Source organism: Bemisia tabaci, chromosome 4, assembly GCF_918797505.1.
Source record: "Bemisia tabaci chromosome 4, PGI_BMITA_v3".
NCBI lineage: Eukaryota > Metazoa > Arthropoda > Insecta > Hemiptera > Aleyrodidae > Bemisia > Bemisia tabaci.
This window is the reverse complement of record NC_092796.1, coordinates 56,447,103-56,469,150: the sequence shown is the minus strand read 5'-3', so window position 1 is coordinate 56,469,150 and position 22,048 is coordinate 56,447,103. Positions and strand designations below refer to the sequence as shown.

General features: G+C 38.3%; 1 protein-coding gene across 9 annotated transcripts; it reads left to right on the top strand.

Annotated features, from left to right (window-relative positions):
- The first annotated feature begins 2,034 nt into the window (after positions 1–2,034).
- On the top strand, positions 2,035–21,501 carry LOC109041000 (cytoplasmic FMR1-interacting protein). 9 transcript variants are annotated; one of them, XM_072300117.1, is made up of 8 exons: positions 2,035–3,992; positions 6,688–6,867; positions 7,255–7,446; positions 8,219–8,397; positions 8,951–9,176; positions 11,599–11,655; positions 16,624–16,747; positions 20,286–21,501. In XM_072300117.1, exons 4-5 carry the CDS (start codon positions 8,327–8,329, stop codon positions 9,141–9,143), a joined length of 264 nt encoding a protein of 87 aa, XP_072156218.1. In that variant the 5' UTR covers positions 2,035–3,992; positions 6,688–6,867; positions 7,255–7,446; positions 8,219–8,326; the 3' UTR covers positions 9,144–9,176; positions 11,599–11,655; positions 16,624–16,747; positions 20,286–21,501. The 9 variants fall into 8 exon arrangements, 8 of the variants coding, with proteins under 8 accessions (XP_072156218.1, XP_072156219.1, XP_072156217.1 ...); XM_072300120.1 differs by lacking the exon at positions 2,035–3,992 and adding an exon at positions 4,071–4,442; XM_072300121.1 differs by lacking the exon at positions 2,035–3,992 and adding an exon at positions 4,507–4,997.
- The last annotated feature ends 547 nt before the right edge of the window (positions 21,502–22,048 follow it).

Here is a 22,048-nt window from a genome sequence, read left to right as displayed (position 1 = left end):
AGTGAGATGGGGCTGAAAAATCGCGTATTGATGTGAACCATAAGTAGGTAAGGTCAAAAATGGGATTTTCGATGAACATACCATACCATCAAGTATGGAAAATTCAACGTGCATTTTCAACCGGAACTACAGCGAAATCTCTCTTTGAATAACTTCTTTTCACTCTGATACTAAAAGTTTGGAAATTAGTGGCTTGCGGTGGGTTCAGTGACAGGGCAAGTTGTAGCGTTCGCCATCCGGGGGGGGGGGGGGGGGGTTAAGGTAGTCTCTTTCCCTTCCTCCTCCCCCTAGCCTCCCTAGAAAATTCTTAAAATTTTACTCTATATGCTCTGTTTTTCGGATGAAATCTGATGGAACGTCTTGAAGAACTGTGGCTTTATTTCTTTCTCTCTTATGATTTCGTTTACTCAACTTGTTTCGATTGTTATTGATCATTGGAGGGCGGCTCCATGCTCTTAACTCCTAATTTTGCTATAAGAGTTTTTTGAGCTACTTAAATTTCCCCAAAAATTAGCTTTCTGCATTTAAAACATGACTCAGAATTATCTAATTCATCAGCAATTAGATCCAAGTGAGCGAAATTTTATAGAATTTAAGGGCATTTGCTGCGGAGGAGCAATTACAAACCGCGACGGAAAGAGGGAGCAAGATAGCGCATCGGAGGCAGAAGCAGCGCGCTGCGGTGACGGGCCGAAAGAGAAGCGAGCTGCGATCGCGCAGCGAAGGGCTCGGACTCGGAACGTACCGCCCTACCCGCCCGCCTTGATTCCGCCGCCGAGCAGTGGCTCTCCGCTCAGCTGATCGCAAGCGATTCTCCAACGCATGGTTGGGTTGGCCCGTGTTCGGGCCGCGCAGCGCGCTGCGCCACCTCCATCCGCCCAGCCGCTTTCCCACTGCTGTGGCTCTATATACACGTATTTCTGTCTCTCTCTTTTTCTGTTTTTAATGCAATTTACTTACTGAACACCTTTTATAAATTATATTTGCTAAAATGTTCAACATGAAATAGGTGTAATTTTCTTCTTTCGTTTGAAATCTTTGGGCAAGCAGTGCTTGCCTTGCTTATCCGGACCGCACGCCACTGGGAAATACACCCCCCCCCCCCCCCGTGCAAGCTCTAGCGATCTAGGAGGTGTCGGTAGTGGATTAACGTAGCCTATAGCCCGGCCCTTCGCCTCGAGAAAGCCTTAAAAAATTGTTAAAATTTAGATCCTCGCGAACCTCAATTTATTCTATTTTTAGGATGAAATCTGATGGAAAATCTTAAAAAACAATGGTTTAATTTCATTCTCTCTTATTTATGATCATTTGCCACTTATTTGAGCCATATCCAGTCGTTACTCTAAAGCGTTTAGAATTTTTTCAGTTACTTATTTAAATTTCTCAAAAAAACATCTCTCTGCGTTTAAAACATGCTTGGGAAATGTCTATTCATCACCAATTAGATCCAAGTGAGCGACATATTATTGAAATGGAGTAAACTTGCTCCGAAGGGAGCAAGCGCAACCACGACGGGAAGAGGGAACAGGACGGCGCGGCATAGGCGTAGCTAGGCCATTTTGCTGGGGGGGGCCTGGCCCCCCCCCACCGGGGGGTCTGGGGGGTATGGAATACCCCCCAGGTCAGCGGGGGTCCGGAGGGCCTCCCCCGGAAAATTTTTGAAATTTTAACTCTATTTGAGCGCATCTCGAGGCACTTGTGGCGTTAATCTTCCTTCAATTTCTGCATAAAATTCACCCAGTTTTATGCATTTTAAGGTTAAAATACTTTGAAATTGTTGCATTCAACAGGTTATTCCATTTATTTTCTCACTTTTAACCACTCATTTGTGTGAAAATTGCGAAATAAATGCTTAGTGAATGCCAGAATCATGCCAGAGGCATCCTCTCACGGGCCACGGCGACAGAGACTTACCGTTAAAGATGGTGTTTTTGCACCATCCAGAATTTCTGGGGGGGGCCAGATGATACTATTTCCAATTTTGGGGGGGGGCCAGGCCCCCCCTGGCCCCCCCCTTCCTACGCCACTGCGGCGCGGGCGCATCGGAGTCAAAAGCAGCGAAGCGCTCGAACTGGGAACGTACCGCTCTCCCCGCCCGCCATGATTCCGCCGCCGCCGAGCAGTCTGGCAACCGATTCTCCAGGGCATGAGTTGGCCCGTGCCGACTGCCGTGTTCAGGCCGCGCAGCGCGCTGGCGCCACCACACCGCACCGTCCGCTCTGCCGCTTTCCTACTTTTGTAGCTGCTATGTACCTACGTATTTCTGTCTCACTCTCTTTCTGTTCTTAATGCAATTTACCTACTGATACATTTGATCAATAATATATTAGCTAAAATTTAAAACATCTAATAGCTGTAATTTTCCTCTTTCTCTTCTGAAATATTTTGGCAAGCAGTGCTTGCCTTGCTTATCCGGACCGCACGCCACTGACACCCCCCCCCCCCCCTTAATTTGTCATCATCGTTTGTGTCATCATATATCTTAGCGGAGCGCGCCGGCGGGCTCCGAACTTTGTAAAATGTGCGAAAATTGCGCATACTGTAATATGTCGGGTTATCCTTATTATTTACATCAATTAATTTCACTAAGTGTAAATTGTATCATCTTCACTTAATTTGTCCAGAAATTACTCGTCGGACGATTAAAACAGGAGACATCGGGCAAAAACCGCGAAAAACACAATTTTTGCTCCTTTTTCAAAGTTCAGAGCCTGCCAGCGCGCTTGATTTTGCATTGAGCAAAAAAGTGTATAGGAAATTTTTTATAGGAAATTTAACGAGCTTTATTTCTGAAAATAACTAATTTTATCGTCAGATCAATTTTTAGCAAGTTACAGGTCATAATCCGGAAAAAAGGCCCATTTTAGGCCATTTTTGCCAAATTTGGCAACTTTACGGTCCGAATTTAATGGCGCAAAGTTGAAATTCGGATTCAGCGTCAAAAATTACGTAGGAATCACTGAAAGCATAACTACCCGGGATTTTTGCAAAAACCGCAAAAAAGCGCAATTTTCGTTCATTTTTCAAAGTTCGGTGCCCGCCAGCGCGCTTAATTTTGCCTTGAGCAAAAAAATGTATAGGAACTTTTTCATAGGAAATTTAACGAACTTTTTTTTAAAACAACCAAATTGTCGTTAGATCAATTTTGGACGAGTCACAGGCCATAACCCGCAAAAAACCAAATTTTCGCTCATTTTTCAAAGTTTGGAGCCCGCCAGCCCGCTTGATTTTGCCTTGAGCAAAAAAGTTTATAGGAACTTTTTTATAGGAAATTTAACGAGCTTTATTTCTGAAAATAACCAATTTTATCGTCAGATCAATTTTTGGCAAGTTACAGGCCATAATCCGGAAAAAAGTCCGATTTTAGACCATTTTTGCCAAATTTGGCAACTTTCCGGTCCGAATTTAATGGCGCAAAGTTGAAATTCGGATTCAGCGTCAAAAATTACATAGGAATTGATGAAAACATTGCTACCCGGGATTCTTGCAGGCTACAGCCCTTTTCATGACTTACTTGCCTGGACTATGATGAGCCGAGCCGGTGCGAAAATCGAGTCAGTGGCTGAGACTGCTGGGCGACGGATTTCTTGCCAACTTTTGTGAATGATCGAATGGCGCCACGTCCCCGTTAGAAGCTATGGTAAAGAATCGATAGTGCGATATTCGAATAGTCGCTTCGATACGATATTCGATATTCGCCCAGCTGTAGGATTCAGCATGGCGGCCATGAACAAGAACAATGCATTATTTTCCCGCGCAATCACGCCGGTGCCCGTCTGCCCGAATTCTGGATCGCTCAGTTAATTGTAATGGTTGAATTGTAATTTATTTAATTATTAGCAGTTGAAACTGTCATCTTCTTTGCTCATTTAGAAGTATTTCATCAATTCGAGACGAAGATTTAACCCCAGGGCCAACGAAAATCAAGAAGAAACCACGGGAAGTGCGGTGGTGAAACCTGTGAAACCGAAGTTCTGAGTGGATCTATACAGGTATGAGTGTATGAGTCGTTTTTCTGGTATTGCTTTCAATCGCCTCTCTTTCAACTAAATCGAGGAAGCTTACACCACTGATTCCTACATGAGAACGTAGTGTTGTTCCCATAACTTACGATGTTACAACAGAATTGTCATCAGACTCCTGTGAACGGAACATGTCTTTTTGTCTGTTGCTGGACTTGGCTTGGAGACTCCACTATGGACCAAGATGTATCTCTTTATCTCCTATTACCTTATCTAGTCAATCAATGAATGCAGACCGGTTCTTGAAACTCTGTTGGTACGCCAGGACAAGATGAGGAATGTGTGAGCTTTGCGCTTGGAAGACCTTGATCCCCTTGGCCTGGGCGTGCCGACAAGAGTTTCAACGATCGATTCCTGTGTGTGAGACTGAAGCTAACTTTAAAGAAGGAACCTCTGAGCACAGTGAAGAGTGTTATACAGGTTTTGTTTCCCAATCCCCTTCAAATAGCAAGAACTGTGAATACCGTTACTGCACCTAATAATCATCCTAGTTCGGACTCCATTGCCAGATATTTCCTGCCTAAATTTCCTTATTCCCTAAACATCCTCTAACTCTCTCCTTCTTTCACTTTCATGTCGTTTAATCTCTGAAGGAAAGAGTTAGTTTGTCTGCATGCTGTCATGCTGTGATAATGCGGCCAATTTCATCATTTCGAAAGCTCACCTAGATTATCTCTTCCCTGCGAATCGATAGCTTAGCCTCTGTTTCACCTGATTATTTCTCTTTCTTTATTCAATGGGCCAGTTGCACTGGTAACAGAATCATGTTTTGATGCTTGGTTCTAGTAGATTAGCTCTAAATAAAAAGGTCTGTCGTCAGTCCCAACAGCAACTCTCTACCTTGAATATTAACGGAGATATCTCACCTTGACAAACTCGATTTATGACGTCATCCACTGCGGTAGTGCGTAACATGATACGTCCTACCGTGATGGATAACATCATAAATCAAGTTTTTATAGGCGAGATACCTTGGTTAGTATTCAACGAGAAATTTGCTGTTTGGCCAGATCTTATCATTTTTAGTTGATCTGCATGAGTAAAGTATCAAAACTCGATTCTGAAACCAGCACAACTGACCTATTCTTCCACTCCAATGTTTTATTTCCATTGTTTCAAGTCTAAATTTTTTCGCAATTGCCTGTTTACTCTGCTCACTAGAGGTGTTGTCAGCTAAGTAAGTAGGCACTTGTTTACATTCCACTTGGAAGCAATAGACGCCGTTAGTGGCGATGTCATCATATGGATTCTCCATTATATCGAATTGGATCCATACAATAAAATTGGCGTAATCTCTTTCATTGCTACTACTTAATGTGAATAAATCAATGTATTTATCGCTTTTTTGTGATGTGCCACCAATAGCGTCTATTGCGATGCAATTGTCCAACAGCAATAGGGGATTGACGGCAGCCTGACTTTAAGCTTAGTCACTCCTCGATTACTGTTGGACGACTGCATTGTAGTTGCTTGCAAACGATATGTATTCAAGTGCCAACTTAGCTGACGACACCTCTACCTCAAGCTAGCAGCATAACTTTTGATAGTTAAGCACTAGTTTTTCCTACCTCTTGAAGGCATAAAGTTGTTTGACCAATTTTATCTACTCTTAACTGTCAACCTTCTCTGGTATTGAATCTTGCAACACTCAAGAATATTTATTTTTGGTTTACAGTGTACTCTCTGTTCTTAATCTAATAGAGTGGGTATGTTTTCAAAACCATTCATTTCTCTAAGTCCCATGTACAACAATGCTTACTTGCCAAGTCACATTTTTATGTCTTTGATGGTATTTTGCTCCAAGGAGTTAACATCTCAAAATGGCAGCAGCTAGGGTAACATTAACTGATGCCTTATCCAACGTTGACGCCTCAGATGAGCTTACATTACCTGATGAACTACCACTTATCGAAGCTCAGCCATGCTCTGTCATTTATCAAGCTAACTTTGATACCAACTTCGAAGACCGGAATGGGTTCGTCACTGGCATAGCAAAGTACATTGAAGAAGCCACTGTTCACGCCAGTTTGGGAAGCTTCACATTCCTGCTACTTGACCACCGTTAATCTGTCTAATTGAATGGATGATAAATGATAATTTATGATTTTTTGAAAAATCTTGCTTTTTCAAGATAATTTTGAGAAAAATGAGAGGAAATCATAAGTTTTTAGCAGTGAATGAATAATATCAAGAACTACCGATAACATGCTTCAATCGATACTCAGAAAAAATGATATGACTCTTTCACCCTTACCCAAATCATTACAGAGCTACTGCAGGATTAGAAACATCATATCCAAAAAGTTAGTTCTATGCAAGTGTTTTCAACTTGAAGCAGACATTTTGAAAATAGGTAGAGGCATCTTATTTTAGAAAAAAGGCAGATATTTATATATGTCTTTGATGGACAGTCATTTGAACCTTGATTTCAATTTTAAAGATTTAAAACTATCCAAGGAATCCATTGCAGATCGACCTTTAAATGTAAATGTACCCATTTTTGAACCTTTATGGTATATGCACTGAAAACAGTCAATAGGTTTTTTCATTGAGCGCTTAATCGACACCGGTTTTGGTCATTTTAAAAATTCAGAGCTTTGCCATGTTGTGAATTTGAAGTTGTCAATCTACTAATCCTGTAAAATATCCATTTGTAATGCTCCAGAATGAACTGTTGGAAGATGGCTTGGAACATGCGGTCATGCTGTACACGTGGCGATGTTGCTCTGGAGCCATACCGCAATCAAAGTCCAATGAGCAGCCGAACTGGGTGGAAATCTATGAAAAGACTATTGAAGTATTAGCTCCTGAAGTGAACAAGCTGCTTAATATCATGTATTTTCAGGTGAGCATTCTAATTTTGTTAGTTTTTGACATTCAGTAGGCAATTGAAGTGGTGTATTACAGGTGAAAACTTGCATCACGTTCTCTACCAATGTGTCTAAGATGTGTAACTGATCTTGCCGGGCCAGAAAAACATGCAAGAAAAAAAGGGATATTTGAATGCTTCAAACCACAATTTCCACTAATTGCCACAATGCTAGAACTCAGTTTAGGTTACCCACCTGACACCTGTAGTCTCTAGTTATATAATTAAAAGACAAGTAACTAAACAAAAGTATATCAATTACACTGATAAAATGATTAAATTAATTTTCTTTGTCTCTAATATTAAAAATTTTAATAAAAATATTTACTTAATTAACTAAAATTACTTCCCTCTGCTTTTTAGGTCCGTGCAAAAACTGGTGATGGTGCCTATATTGCACAACTGTGTGATCTTTTATTTATTTAGTATGAATTGGTACAATTGAAACAATAATAAAAAAAAATTGTTATAGTACGTGCAAAATACCAGTCACCGTGCCTGAAATTACCTGGCGCATTTAGCAAGAAAGGGGTCTTGGCTGTGGACTTGTCAAAGGTCTTGGTCTTTTTGATTTTCATTCAGTTTTTCCGTCTGTTGACTTCCATCTTATTTTTGCCAATATTCATCGGAAAATTTCATTTTTTCTAGGATTTATGTCATAGGGTTAGATCTCAATTGATTATACAATGATAAATTCTCGTTTGCCAAATGATAATTACTTTTTTGAACTATTGCCCTGAGGGAAGTTTCATGCTTTCAGAGAGGAAACTACTGTGTGAATCTTCTGAAAATTTTCATCTAGAGAATTATAAAATCATGAAGAATATTCAGTCGGAGTTTCAGCAAATTACATACATTTGCTTGATCATAATGGATGAAAAATTGGTTAAGATTCTGAAACACTACAACTGAAGAGTGTCCTTTCTGTGCTTTGATTTTCTCAAAAATTGGAATTACTTAATAAATCCTAATAATGAATTTGAATTTCACTCCATCACTCTCTCCATACGTTACTTTGATTATTCCTCAATTTATTTACTCCTATTAAACCATACATGACATCTAGAAAAGTCTTACTTTCTACCTACAAACCATGTTTTACGCTCAGTCCGCATTTCAGCAGCTTCTGTGGTCACAATCATCAGTTGATTGTCAATGTTGATGGCGGCCAGGAGGGTAGTTACTACAGCGCATACTGATCATGAAAAACGTAGGTGATAGAGTTTTCTAAGTTTGGTGCACATTTTAATCACATAACTTCTACTGTCAATGAATAAATCAATTTAGTGAGATCATTAATCTCTAACTCCAATTATTTCTTTCACAGCAAAAAGCTATTGAAGATTTTGTGCAGAGGTAAAAAGGCTGTGCCATGCTGTAAAGAGGAAGGATTGCGTTGGAAGCCTACTTGCTCACCCTAGGAAAATTTATCAATATGTTTGCGGTGCTAGATAAGCTGAAAAACATGAAATCCAGTGTGAAAAATGATTATTCTACCCATCACCGGTAAGTTTATGGCTGTAAAGTAATAAAAAATTTCTCCATTTTGAAGTTTTCTCCTGTGTACCTGAATGAAGATAATTTTTAAAAAATGTGTGTACAGAAGTAATATCGCAAAAGTCTCTACAAGAGCTGTCCAAAAATGAATATTGCAATCTTTTACGTTTTAATTAGAGTTTAGTAGGACTGGGGAAAGAAAAGAAGAGACAAAAGTCACCTCAGTCTGAATGCATCAATCATCAGTTGGCCCATTGGTTAGCATGTAAATATCTGTTGAATGGTGCAATTTTTGGATGTGACATTAGTCTCTTCTTTTCTTTCCCTAGTTCTATGTCTTTCAGCCATCTGACATATCTTCAATTGTCAAGGAATTTTACCCTAATGAGTCAGGAAAATTCCTTTTCCAAACTCTGTGGCAACCCTGTGTCGCATTGTGGAGAGTTAAGTCCTTTGTTCTTGACATCAACCAGTTTTCTCCCTTCCCTCCGATTCATATCAAACCTCTGTTGTAGCTCAAAAGTATTATGACAAGTCTCTACACCATTGCTTCTTTTTTCAGTGCCACCCAGTTCTTGAAAGTTATGGCAGATTCACTCACCCTGCTGGAGTCGCAGAATTTATTCATGTTTCTCTCTACACAGAACAAAATTCGAGACACAGTGAAAGATAATTTGGAAAAAATAATCGGTTACGAAGAGCGTCTGTCCTATATTGTCAATCTGTGCTTGCACATGTTCGAAACAAGAATGTAGCTTACACCCACCGACAAGCGCATGCTGGTTAAAGTGAGTATCATGTCATCCCATCTTCACGATTCGTTCGACCTTCGAAAGTGATTGGTTTTGACATTTTTTTCAAGTCCTTGAAAGTGCTTGAATTCTTCTCTACTGATAAGAGTCAGCAGTTAATCTTAAGAAATAAAGAAACATGTTTTGATGTTTCGTTGATTGTAAGAAAACATCTTGTTCACAAAAAAAATGGCCGTCTCTCTGAAACGAGAATCTAAAATTGCGGACTCAAGCTCTTACCATAGGGAAATTACTGTGTTTTGGAAAAAATTTGGGAAAAAAGTGAACTGCTGTTCCAGTCTTGAGCCAGTTAAGACTCAGAAGATCTCAAAATTGAAATTTTAACACTACTCTCAGAAGAGTGTTTTTTTTAAAAATACTCGCTGCCATTAATACTCTTAGATTTTAAACTAAACTTTAAATTAAAGAAATGTAACTGAAGTTCAGGCGATTCGTGAACCTTTAATAAGATTTTGTATTTTGGCCATGTGTCTCATTGTCAGTCCTTCTTCTGCGCTGTTCTTGACTTCATAGCAAGACAGTTCTAAGTTAATCAGTATTTTTTTCTCAGGTTTCACAATGATTTGAAATCTGCCAGATGTAAGTATTACCACTTATCTCTACGGTCACTAAATATTTTTTCATGCCCTTTTAAGACTATCGTAGGTGAAGAATCTTATGGTGCAAACCAGGTATGGAAAGCAATGTAACACCAGGGGATTGTAACATTAACTGTCCGAAGGGTAACAGTTGATCTAAGTATATGACCAGGGGCTTGATTCTGTGTTGCTCTCAAGCAATGTCATAGGCATGAGGTATGCATCTATAGCGCAGTTATACATCTTCTCTTTCGATGTGATGGGGAGAGATCGTCAGACTAGAATGTAATTAAAATGCTGCCTTCAATTTTGTTGATTAGAGGTGAGATTGTTCGGCGAAACATTGAAAATTTGTTTTTCACGACCCTCTGCGTGACACCCTCAAAATGTTTTGGAATGTGACATGTGAGGCAAAACTTTTGTTGCCTATTTGGTATTAATTTTCTTCACGTCTAAAAATTTTCATCTTATGGAGTTTTTAGTTTATAGAACTGGGGAAAGAAAAGAAGAGACAAATGTCACCTCCAAATATTGTACCATTCAACAGATATTTACATGTAAACCAATGGGCCAACTGATGATTGATGCATCCAGACTGATGTGACTTTTGTCTCTTCTTTTCTTTCCCCAGTTCTACCCAACTCTGTGGGCAGTGGCTAACAACAGCAAGAGCAATTAACTACTAGCTAATACTGCAAGTAGGGAATGACAAATAAAAACTCGGCAGAAGAGTGAAGAAACATAAAAATTTATCATCTTAATTTTTAAGCCTTCCTCACCCATCATTTGAATTTTTCATTCACTCCCTTTACCCCACTTCTAGCTATTGAGTCCACCATATGCGTAAGTAAATTTCTATGTTAGTGCCTTTTTACTACCTGTCTTTAAAATCTCTCACTCCTCCTGAATGGTTGGAAATTGAGGAATTGACAAAAAGTGTTCTTTGATCCGTCTCTCCAAGATGCACTTTGCGCTGTAGAAAAATCAAAACGATTTCTCTCCAGGGAGTGAATGAAAAATTCGAATGATGGGTGAGGAAGGCTTAAAAATTAAGATGATAAATTTTTATGTTTCTTCACTTTTTTTCCGAGTTTTTCTTTGTCATTCCCTACTTGTAGTATTAGCTATAATACAACGATATAAATAAAGCTATAAAAAAAACGATCAGCCCAACAGGCAGCGTGCATCAGAGGAATTTGTGCATATTTTCACTGGGTCTGGAAAATACTGAAGTAATGGTTTATTCTGCTGAGATCAAAGGAATTTGTTTGATGTTCAATGCCTCATGCATCTACTTACACACAATGGCAAGAGGCTGGTGTTACTTTTGATGCATCAACGAAGAGGTATCACAAATTACATCGAAGTTAAAAGTTACAAAATCAAGCAGCGCAACTATATTTAAATTTCTTGAGAGTACTAGATTTTCATACCAAGTAATCAGAAGTGTTCGGAGGCTTTTAAATGAAGATGAGAGCTTATTAAGGCTAGTACAGAACAACTGAAACAATTTAAATTGAATTACTTTGGAATTAATATAATATAATCCATCAGCACTGGACGCCTGGGCCTGGGCGTGCAGGATGATGATAATTGTGTAAATAAATATGGCGGCGCCCGGCGGTCTGTCACAAAGTTGAGATTGCCAAACTCCCGAAAACGCTTTGCCTCGGTAGAGATTCGGGGTTATCCGCCGAATTTCAACGGTTGACCGGCTAAAATGCCAGTCAGCAAAACCTGTTACTGTTTTTAGGGGTTACTGTAATTATTTTAGTTTAGGCTTGTTGTTTTAATTATACTATTGAAAATTTGTGTTGCAGGAGAAATAAGAATCAGTTCCGAAGAGCAGCCGCCATCCACAGACACATCGAGAACTGGTAAATGAAAGTATCTACAACACCAGAACTTGGCAACCACAAAAATACAGGTTTTATCACAATTTTATCGGATGGATATAGAAAAGGAGGGCACAGTAATTAATTTCAAGGTGTATTTGTTTTGATCCAAATTGTTGATGGGTTGCTGAAACACAGAATTTTCAGAGGACAGTAGGGTCATTCCATGTCAATTCAACCAAAAAAATAGGAAAATGGCACCCACCGACTCGGATTTTTCTATATTTTTTTTACTAAATCTACATATCAATCTAAGAGGAAGTACAAATTTTTAACTCCATCTGTCGAATACTTTTTGAGAAAAAAATTATTGAAGGTTCATCGCCTTTCGTAAAAATGCACTCTTTAGATTTCAAATACTGCAGTACTTTGCCATCGAAAAAGCCTCTTAATTATTTTAGTTTTTAAGATTTTAAGCTGAAATTTGGCATACTGGTCCATGATAGTATGTATTCGAAGGGAAAAATCCCCGCTTAAACCTAACATACCCTGGAGCACAAAACGAGTTGAATATGCCCCTTTTTTGCCCTGATGTTTGGCTGTAGTACCTTGATCCCTTAAAATGAGCATAACCATGTGAGCTAACAACATATTTTAATTTTTTTTGTTTTTTTTTTTTTTGGTTAAAATCATCGTTAGGATTAGCTCTGACAGTATCTGAAATAAAAATCCTGGGTCTTTCACTTTTTCTCTGTCAAATCGCCCTTTAAAGCAAAAAGTGCATGAAAAAGCTAAGAAAAGCAACTTTTCCCTGCTGTTTCCCCACAAATTCTTTTGAAGCTTAGCATGTCCTCCGAAATTCACTTGAATTCTTTCTGTTTCCACTAATTTCGCTTTAGGAATCCTTGGGTTTTCTTACCATCCACACTTGATCACTCATCGTAGCAAACAATGCATAAAAAAGTAGGAAAAACTCTGTTTTTGTGGTGCATCTCCAATAGGGTGGTCCTTATTTTTCGACTTTTCGAAAATCAAATGTCTGACTCCCCATAAAGTTGTCTTTTGGTGTAAAATGAATGTACAAACAATTTCAGCTGGATCGAATCATCCTAAGTGGTGTCGCTGAGGCCGACAAGTCTCCAAGCGGAAACTTCAAAGGGACAATCGCGTTTTCCCGTCATTTCGCGAATTTTTTTCCCCCCTTTAAAATATAGCTACACCTTTGTATGTTTGACGTGAAATTCAAATTCTGTGTGAAAAAGTAGTGCAGTGTTGATAGGATGAATATGTGTGAACAACAACCAGAAGCCCGCAGCAACATCAATTCAACAAGAAAACAGCAAATATTAGATGGGATTTTGCCCCCCCCCCCCCCCCCCATTGAGAAACCGCTCCCATGCTCATATTGAATATTTTCTCTGAGCTGTAGGTCATTATAAGCTTCCATTTCAAATTCGGTTCGATGGCCGAAACGACGGCCCAGAAAGCAGGCCATTTTTAGAGAGCTTCATGGAAAATTTGAGAAATTTTCGGTCCCGATGGGCAATTTCAGGTCTCCAAAAGGACGATGGACCGGTCTTATGAGAAAAGTGGGCCCGGTTAATTCGGCTGCGCTTTTGATATGTTGTAGGTATTAACCTACTGATCAAAAGTGTCAATGGGCGTTTCTTCCTATCTTGAAGTTTTACCCCCCATTTTGGGGGTCAAAGTTGCCAAATCGGCAAAAATTGGTAGTTATGACACCCGGGTTTGTTGGTCGCCTTTAAGATTCTGTAATGGTTTTTTAAGTCTGTTGTATCCTCCAAATAGGCTAGAGACCATCCGAATTAAAAAACTGAACAATTTTGCCTTATGGGGAAGGGGGGGGGGGGTATTTACGCCACCGATTTCAGCGTCTGCGAGTCGCATTTAACCAATTCTTTCGCCATGTTTTGGAGAAATTTTTATGCAAATGACTCCAGCTGCTTCTTGAAAGGTCGACTGAGATGCAGCTAAAAATCTGTGGTTTCAGTGTTTGAGTATTTAAAATAACCATATCAAGAAACTTAGGCATTATAACTATCGAGGAAATTTATTTTCAGAGACCAGGGACTTACCATCGGTAAGTCGCCCCTTTTAGCCCTAAAATACCTTTAAGTCGGTTTTATTTTCCAGGAGCACTCAGAATGTTTTTCTTCTTGGCTTAAATGACTTGGTAGACTCTCCTTCATGAATCTGAATCGTTTTTGCTTTTGACTTATCAACAAATTTTAACTTGTTCAGGCAACCCGTGTTGGGAGAATGTTACGAAAAATCGGCGGAATATCTCACGATAAGACTCCTTTGAGGAGTGGAAAAGCGCATTTTAAAATTGGTAAGGGAAAGTGTGTTATTTTTCTTGTAAAGCACCCTAAAAAGTGTGTTACCTCTAAAAATTTCTAAGCTGTAGCTATATTTTAAAGGGGGGAAAAAAATTCGCGAAATGACGGGAAAACGCGATTGTCCCTTTGAAGTTTCCGCTTGGAGACTTGTCGGCCTCAGCGACACCACTTAGGATGATTCGATCCAGCTGAAATTGTTTGTACATTCATTTTACACCAAAAGACAACTTTATGGGGAGTCAGACATTTGATTTTCGAAAAGTCGAAAAATAAGGACCACCCTATTGGAGATGCACCACAAAAACAGAGTTTTTCCTACTTTTTTATGCATTGTTTGCTACGATGAGTGATCAAGTGTGGATGGTAAGAAAACCCAAGGATTCCTAAAGCGAAATTAGTGGAAACAGAAAGAATTCAAGTGAATTTCGGAGGACATGCTAAGCTTCAAAAGAATTTGTGGGGAAACAGCAGGGAAAAGTTGCTTTTCTTAGCTTTTTCATGCACTTTTTGCTTTAAAGGGCGATTTGACAGAGAAAAAGTGAAAGACCCAGGATTTTTATTTCAGATACTGTCAGAGCTAATCCTAACGATGATTTTAACCAAAAAAAAAAAAACAAAAAAAATTAAAATATGTTGTTAGCTCACATGGTTATGCTCATTTTAAGGGATCAAGGTACTACAGCCAAACATCAGGGCAAAAAAGGGGCATATTCAACTCGTTTTGTGCTCCAGGGTATGTTAGGTTTAAGCGGGGATTTTTCCCTTCAAATACATACTATCATGGACCAGTGTGCCAAATTTCAGCTTAAAATCTTAAAAACTAAAAAAATTAAGAGGCTTTTTCGATGTCAAAGTACTGCCGTTTTTGTTCAATAATTTTTTTCTCAAAAAGTATTGGACAGATGGAGTTAAAAATTTGTACTTTCTCTTAGATTGATCTGTAGTTTTAGCAAAAAAAATATAAAAAAAATTCGAGTCGGTGGGTGCCATTTTCCTATTTTTTTGGTTGAATTGACATGGAATGACCCAGTAGACCAATTGTAAGTCTCTGATAGCGTATCTGCTAGATAAACCAAGCTCACATTGATTGTATCTAAAAGAGGAAAAAGTCGTCGCATCGACCCAAAGAAACCAAGCCACAAGAAGGAACGTAATTTTCTAGGTGTATTTTTAGGGCTGATCTCGAAAATTACGTTGGGTTTACCGTGCCTGTACTCCAACAAAAAATCATGGTTTACCACAGAAAATTCAGTTGTTGGGGCAGGAAATTCAGTTACTGAGTAAATAATAGAGGGTAGGGGAAAGGAAAGAAGAACCAATTATCGCATCAACCTGAATGGATCAGTTATCATTTTGTTACCATCTAAATTAATGTTGAATGGTGTGTTTCTCGAATACGTGTCTTCTTTTCTTTCCCCAATTAGATGTAGGTGATTTTTAAATGCACCTTTTCAGAATCGTTGGTGAAGAGTCCACCTAGAATCAGTGACAAATTTTAGGCGAACCGAAGTGTCTGTTGACCAGCAGCCTGATTATTGATGCTCATGTCAGCACAAGAAAACTTGAAAAACCGATCAGATGAAGGATTATCATGTGTTAGCCTGCTGACAAAGCCTGATAAAGCTTTAGCAATCAGGCTGTAGTGTCTCGTGGTTGCTTAAATGAATTCAGGGGAGAATTACATTTTTGCGGGTAAATGAAGAGCAAAGAGGAGACTTGGATATCAGAAGTGACAACAAATGTATTAAGAATATTTTTGGTAAACGGGCAAGCCCTTTTTCAGGAGTACAAGATTTCTGAATCCTCGTAAGATGGTGTATCCAATAAAATGTATGTAGCCTATACATGTTTCTGTAAAATAGAAATGAACCAAAGATCATAGAGAGAGAATGGAATGAGTATTTTGCAAAGTTTTCATGTTGATGGGAGAACATACAACCCTGATCCACTGTATGGTCGTCATCTCTACCCCTGCATCATCCATGCGTTGGCAACTAATGGACAAAGACTTCAGTACTCTTATTTTTCTGGTCAAAATGAGAAAGGCGACATGTTTTTAGTGACAAACCCACCCTTCTCAATTACCATTCATGTTGAAAAGAAAAACTTAAATAATAAGGAACATATTATCTCAGCAGCAGATTGTCACTTGCCAATAAAAGAACTTGTGCATGTTTTCAAACAAAACAAAAAATTAAAAAGAAAAACAAAGAAAAAAAAATATGTTAGAAACCTGCACAGGGCAGCCATCTGCTATTTTCCACACCCCTTTTCAAAGGTTCAGCAAGTCACAAAGGAACTAAAGTTTAGGGCCAGTTTAACTAATGGAGGAAGTACATGGTGTTCAATCTTCAATTAGGGGTTTTTTCCGAAATAAAATTTTCGGTATAGAATCTTTTACTGTTGAAAACTCAATGCTGAGGTTCAAATTGAAACCAACTCGACTCCTTAGGTGCTCGTTATGTTATCACAAGCCTGTAACATTGACTAGAAAAGCATGATGATATGATATAGTTGTGTTCACAATGAAATATCATCATTGACTGAAGTTTACTGTTTTTCAAATTCGTGATTTCAAAATCACACTTATGTTCTGAACTGTATGAAATTCCCTGATTTGTTACCTTGGACGTTTTTTTTTCATTCACAGATGCAGTAGATTAAACGGGATGGCGGCTCTTCCTGCGTTGTTACCTTGGACGTTTTTTTTTTCATTCACTGATGCAGTAGACTAAACGGGATGGCGGTGTTCCTGCGACGAGCCTGATAACTAAGTGAGTTTTCAATTTTTTGCCAGTACACTGAAAAATTGTATACGTAGTAAATCATTCTTGGAAGTAAAGGGTTTTTCCTTAAGATTTTACTCCTCCTTCAGGTTAGTCATTCAAGATAATCAGCTTTTTTACAAATTTTGTTTTTACCCATCTTCTCTAGTAAGGTCTATGAGGACAAAATTTAAAAAGTTCCCTGAGAAAATCTGCCCAAAAAGTTTTTCAATAGTGCAATGACCTGGCTGTTTATTTTTGTTGTGTTAAATTTTCTGATTCTGAGGACACTTTTTGTATTTGTCAACTGAGATATGTTTCGAAATAATCCGGCGAGATGAAACGGATGCTACAGATCCAAATTTTCGGAAGTGAGAACTTGTCAATTGGTAATGTGGAGCTTGTGGTGACAAAACGGTTACCAATGAGGATTAGGTACGAAACTTGTGTAAATTTGATGATGATATGTTATTATCCTCTAGAAAATTTTGAAGAGAGATTTCATGCATGTTCATTCTACCTTCATATCCTTGAAATTGAGATAAGAGAAGCTTTCAAAGGGAAAATGGCAAATTAAATACAAAGATCTCCCATTAACAAAGGGTATAAGCCTTGGCCTGATATAATTAAGTCAAGTTTTCAAAACGTTAATGAAGTCCTAGACTATTTGCATTCCACTAAGGTGATGTTTTGAAGCCAAAGCTGAAGGAGGAATAAAAGTAATGGAAGATTATTGAGTTTCTTCAAAGAGCGTACTGGTAAAGCAGTTCATTGTCCAGTGGACTTGTGGATACAGAAAACTTCATCCAACTAGAAATAGGCAGATGACAGTGAATGGCACAAGAGACGCATATGTTCTTTGTAGGAAGAGACAAAAAAAACTTTTGGTGAGGCAGGGGTTGGTAATAATAGAATTACTTTTTTCGATCTCAAGGTGTGTGGTCCTCTTGACCAGTGATGTTTTTAATCCTTGGCTTATCATGAGTTATACAAAGGGTGGGTGCAAAATCGACAAAAATTCCTCCCTCATGGGGACGAATTTTCAGTATGTCATTCCTCACTATGGGATACGCCTTTTCCCAAAATTTCAAGGCCTGAAATGAATTTCTTTCCGCGTAGCAGCGTTGCCAAGTTGAAAACCGTCGAGTTCCATATCTTTTGAACGAAAAGAGATATTGAGGTGCGGTTTGCTCTAAAATTCTCCAAAAATTGCGTTCTTTTGAAATATGTACTCAATTTGATTGTTTAGGTAATTTCAGATTGCAATGATGCCATTTTTCACACTTTCTTAAGGGTAAATTTTTTTTCAACCCTAGTATATCGTCAAATGCCGGATTCTCGATTCGAAAAAAAACTGTTCATTGTATTATTCGTACTTTTCCATTTCTTTTGATATATTATAGCTCTCAGGGAAACGATTGGTAAGGGAGATATGAGCAATTTAAGTTTACGCTCCGCGCGCGCCGACTGGAATCCGGGCGCCGCTCGCCGCTCTGAGTCGTCTGTACACTCCCTTCCTTGAGCTTCACGAGGTCATTCGTATGTATTTTTTTGCGTACTTTCCATTTCTGGCCTTTGAAAAGGGCTCCGATAAATTTTTAGGGGCCTTGCGGTCCATTGTTGCCATTTTTTGCTCGTATTTAGGGGTTTTTCCCTATTTTACTCACAATTCTACTGGAAAACTTAATTTAAACGGAAAACTGTGTGCGTTGAGGGAAAGAACGTAAATAAAAAATAAAATTTCATGTATAAATTTTTCCTTCGTTGCCAAATTTTCGAGAAAAATCGTACTTAAGAGCCAAATATTTGAAAAATTGGATAAATTCCCACGCCATGGTTTATGAAAGTGGGGCATAGCTTTCATATTGACGTACTTACGTAACAGATCTTACCTATCTATACAACATATTAAAAGAGCATAGTTGTATTTGGATTCCCACGATCTGAAAATTGTCCGGGATGTCACCTTTTGTGGCCTTTTCTTGTGTGTAAGGTAGATCTTTTGAATGTTTTTCGACCTTTAGTTGTCCTCCGTAGGGGTGTATCGTTTGTATTTTTGCTGTAATTTTCATTTTTGGCAGTATAAATTGCGTGTGATGAACTTTAAGGGACCTTACGATCCATTGTTGCCATTTCGGCCTATTTTTAGGAGTTTTTTCTTCGATTTGGCAACGAAGGAAAAATTTATACATGAAATTTTATTTTTTATTTACGTTCTTTCCCTCAACGCACACAGTTTTCCGTTTAAATTAAGTTTTCCAGTAGAATTGTGAGTAAAATAGGGAAAAACCCCTAAATACGAGCAAAAAATGGCAACAATGGACCGCAAGGCCCCTAAAAATTTATCGGAGCCCTTTTCAAAGGCCAGAAATGGAAAGTACGCAAAAAAATACATACGAACGACCTCGTGAAGCTCAAGGAAGGGAGTGTACAGACGACTCAGAGCGGCGAGCGGCGCCCGGATTCCAGTCGGCGCGCGCGGAGCGTAAACTTAAATTGCTCATATCTCCCTTACCAATCGTTTCCCTGAGAGCTATAATATATCAAAAGAAATGGAAAAGTACGAATAATACAATGAACAGTTTTTTTTTCGAATCGAGAATCCGTCATTTGACGATATACTAGGGTTGAAAAAAAATTTACCCTTAAGAAAGTGTGAAAAATGGCATCATTGCAATCTGAAATTACCTAAACAATCAAATTGAGTACATATTTCAAAAGAACGCAATTTTTGGAGAATTTTAGAGCAAACCGCACCTCAATATCTCTTTTCGTTCAAAAGATATGGAACTCGACGGTTTTCAACTTGGCAACGCTGCTACGCGGAAAGAAATTCATTTCAGGCCTTGAAATTTTGGGAAAAGGCGTATCCCATAGTGAGGAATGACATACTGAAAATTCGTCTCCATGAGGGAGGAATTTTTGTCGATTTTGCACCCACCCCTTTCAATCGTTTCATGCAGAGGCCGCTCATGTCCATTCTTCCAGTCTTAAGTTTTTTTGAGTTGATAATACATTCGAGAGTTGAATTTAATGATGAATGTGGTGCTATTACTCGTTTTACACTTTGATGGTGGTGTCAAATCTTGAAAATTATTATAAGCACAAGAAAACTAAAAGCTGGAAAAATATACATTACAGACTTTCGCACGGCATGACTCAATTATGAAATGATTAATGCCAGAAAAGATGAATTATGGAACTTAGAATTATGGGTCACATTACTTGGCAACACCTCATAGGGGGCAGGGTTGCCACAGTCCGGGAATTTGAATCTTCTTTATTTGCTTTCTAAAATGGGTTTGAGGTCTCGAACTACAAATTTTGCCCAAACACTATTTTCAATTATGTCCTCTTAGCCATTCGCCATATCTTCAATTGTCAGGGAATTTCACCAAAATGTAACAGGGAAATGTCAGGGAATTTCATTTTCCAATTTTTGTGGCAACCCTGTCTGATTGAATGACTATTAATTTAATAACCGGAACTTGCTCTGCTATACCACTTATTTGACAGTTGATGATTATTTCTTTTCTCATGTTTTCAGATGTTTGAAGCAGGCAGCCTAGAACACATGTCTTGAAAGAGAATGCCAATGGACTTCTAGACAAGGTACGAATTTCAGCATTCTGATACATGTTTCTCAACCAAAATTTCACGTAGAACATGATACGCACAACGAAAATTACCAAAATCAACTCCTGACGAAGATATTTAATGCTTCTTGATGCGTGAATTCAAACCACCCGCTCATGAAAACTCAATGCTCTACGTGATTCACATCGCGCGCTAAATGTTTATCATGACAGCCTCTGCGATTTAAAAATCTTCAACTTCAATCTTGACACTTTGGCTCAGCTATAGCAAATTACCAATAGTTTGAACAACACATGGTGGAAAATGAACATTGCTCGATTGAGAAGCTCGTTGAAACCGTTGTAGTGTGCGATTTGACTCACGTAGAGCTTTGAGTTTCTTGTGAGCGGGCAGTTCAAATTCCTCGTAATCGGTGCGAAATAAAAACGTTAATATCTTCGTTAGAAGTTGATTTCGGTAATTTTCGTAGTGTGAATCGTGTTCTACGAGAAATTCTGGTTAAGAAACATGTATCAGATTGCTTAAATTCGTAACTTGTCTAGTGGTCCATTATTTTCGTTCCTCAATGATTACTTTTAGATGGAATTGACGCTGCGCAAAATTGTTTTACTTCTCTCTTACTGCCCTTTTTAAACAATATATTTTTTTTTTAAATTTAATGGTCATTTTGTTTATTTGCTATTTTTAATATTCAGTTATTAGTGTTTGAACGTGTCAGTGAGTTGCTAGTGTAACACTGATTTTTGTTCCTATTTTCGGAAACTTCAATAAATTTCATGCGCTCATGTAAACAAGCTCGTTCTTAGACTAACAGTGCAAATATGGCAAATTTCACCCGAGCCTTTCTTTAGCACGTTCAACCCATATTTTGTACTTGTATCCCCTTGAAATATCATTACGTTAGTGAATCAACAAAGTAATGCTGATTTTTATTCCTATTTTTGGAAACTTGAATAAATTTCATGCGCTCATGTAAACAAGCTCGTTTTTAGACTAACAGTGCAAATATGGCAAATTTCACCTAAGCCTTTCTTTAGCACGTTCAACCCATATCTTGTACCTGTATCCCCTTGAAATATCATTACGTTAGCAAGTCAACAGGGAATTACTGATTTTTTGTTTTGTTTTCAAGAACTTAAATAAATTTTCTTTTTTCTACTACCTTATGTCTATTTATCAACATCTCTTTTTTCATGTGTGTTTTAAATTTCTTCCAGTCATTTATTGACTAATAATAGTCGCATTTTGTTGCTGAAGGCCACAAATTTTTTATTTCTCCCTATTTTCTGAATCTTATTGTCCTGAGATGGCTTTATGGCGAAAGTTTCAAAACACTTTCCTCATTTGGAATGTTTCATGAAGAGCTGATGATGTTTCATTTTCATTTAAATTTTTTCCTTACATGAAAATCAGTGAATTATTCATAATTTTACCAAACATTCTGCACATGATGCAGGATAGCCAGCAAAAATGTCAAGAAATAATGTTCCTTAGCTTATCGTAAGTAACACAGGCAATGTGACAAGAAATCATCAACGTTGCAAAGAGACATATTCAATTTTCAACAACGACTAACATTGGTTGAAAAAAGAGTGACCATGAGTGAGAAACTCATTAATTTTAAACCATGAACGTTTTGCAGGATTTGAAAAAGATTACTAAAATCTTAACCTCTTTACACAAGAGAGATGAAGTTTCGTAGATTTTGAAGGG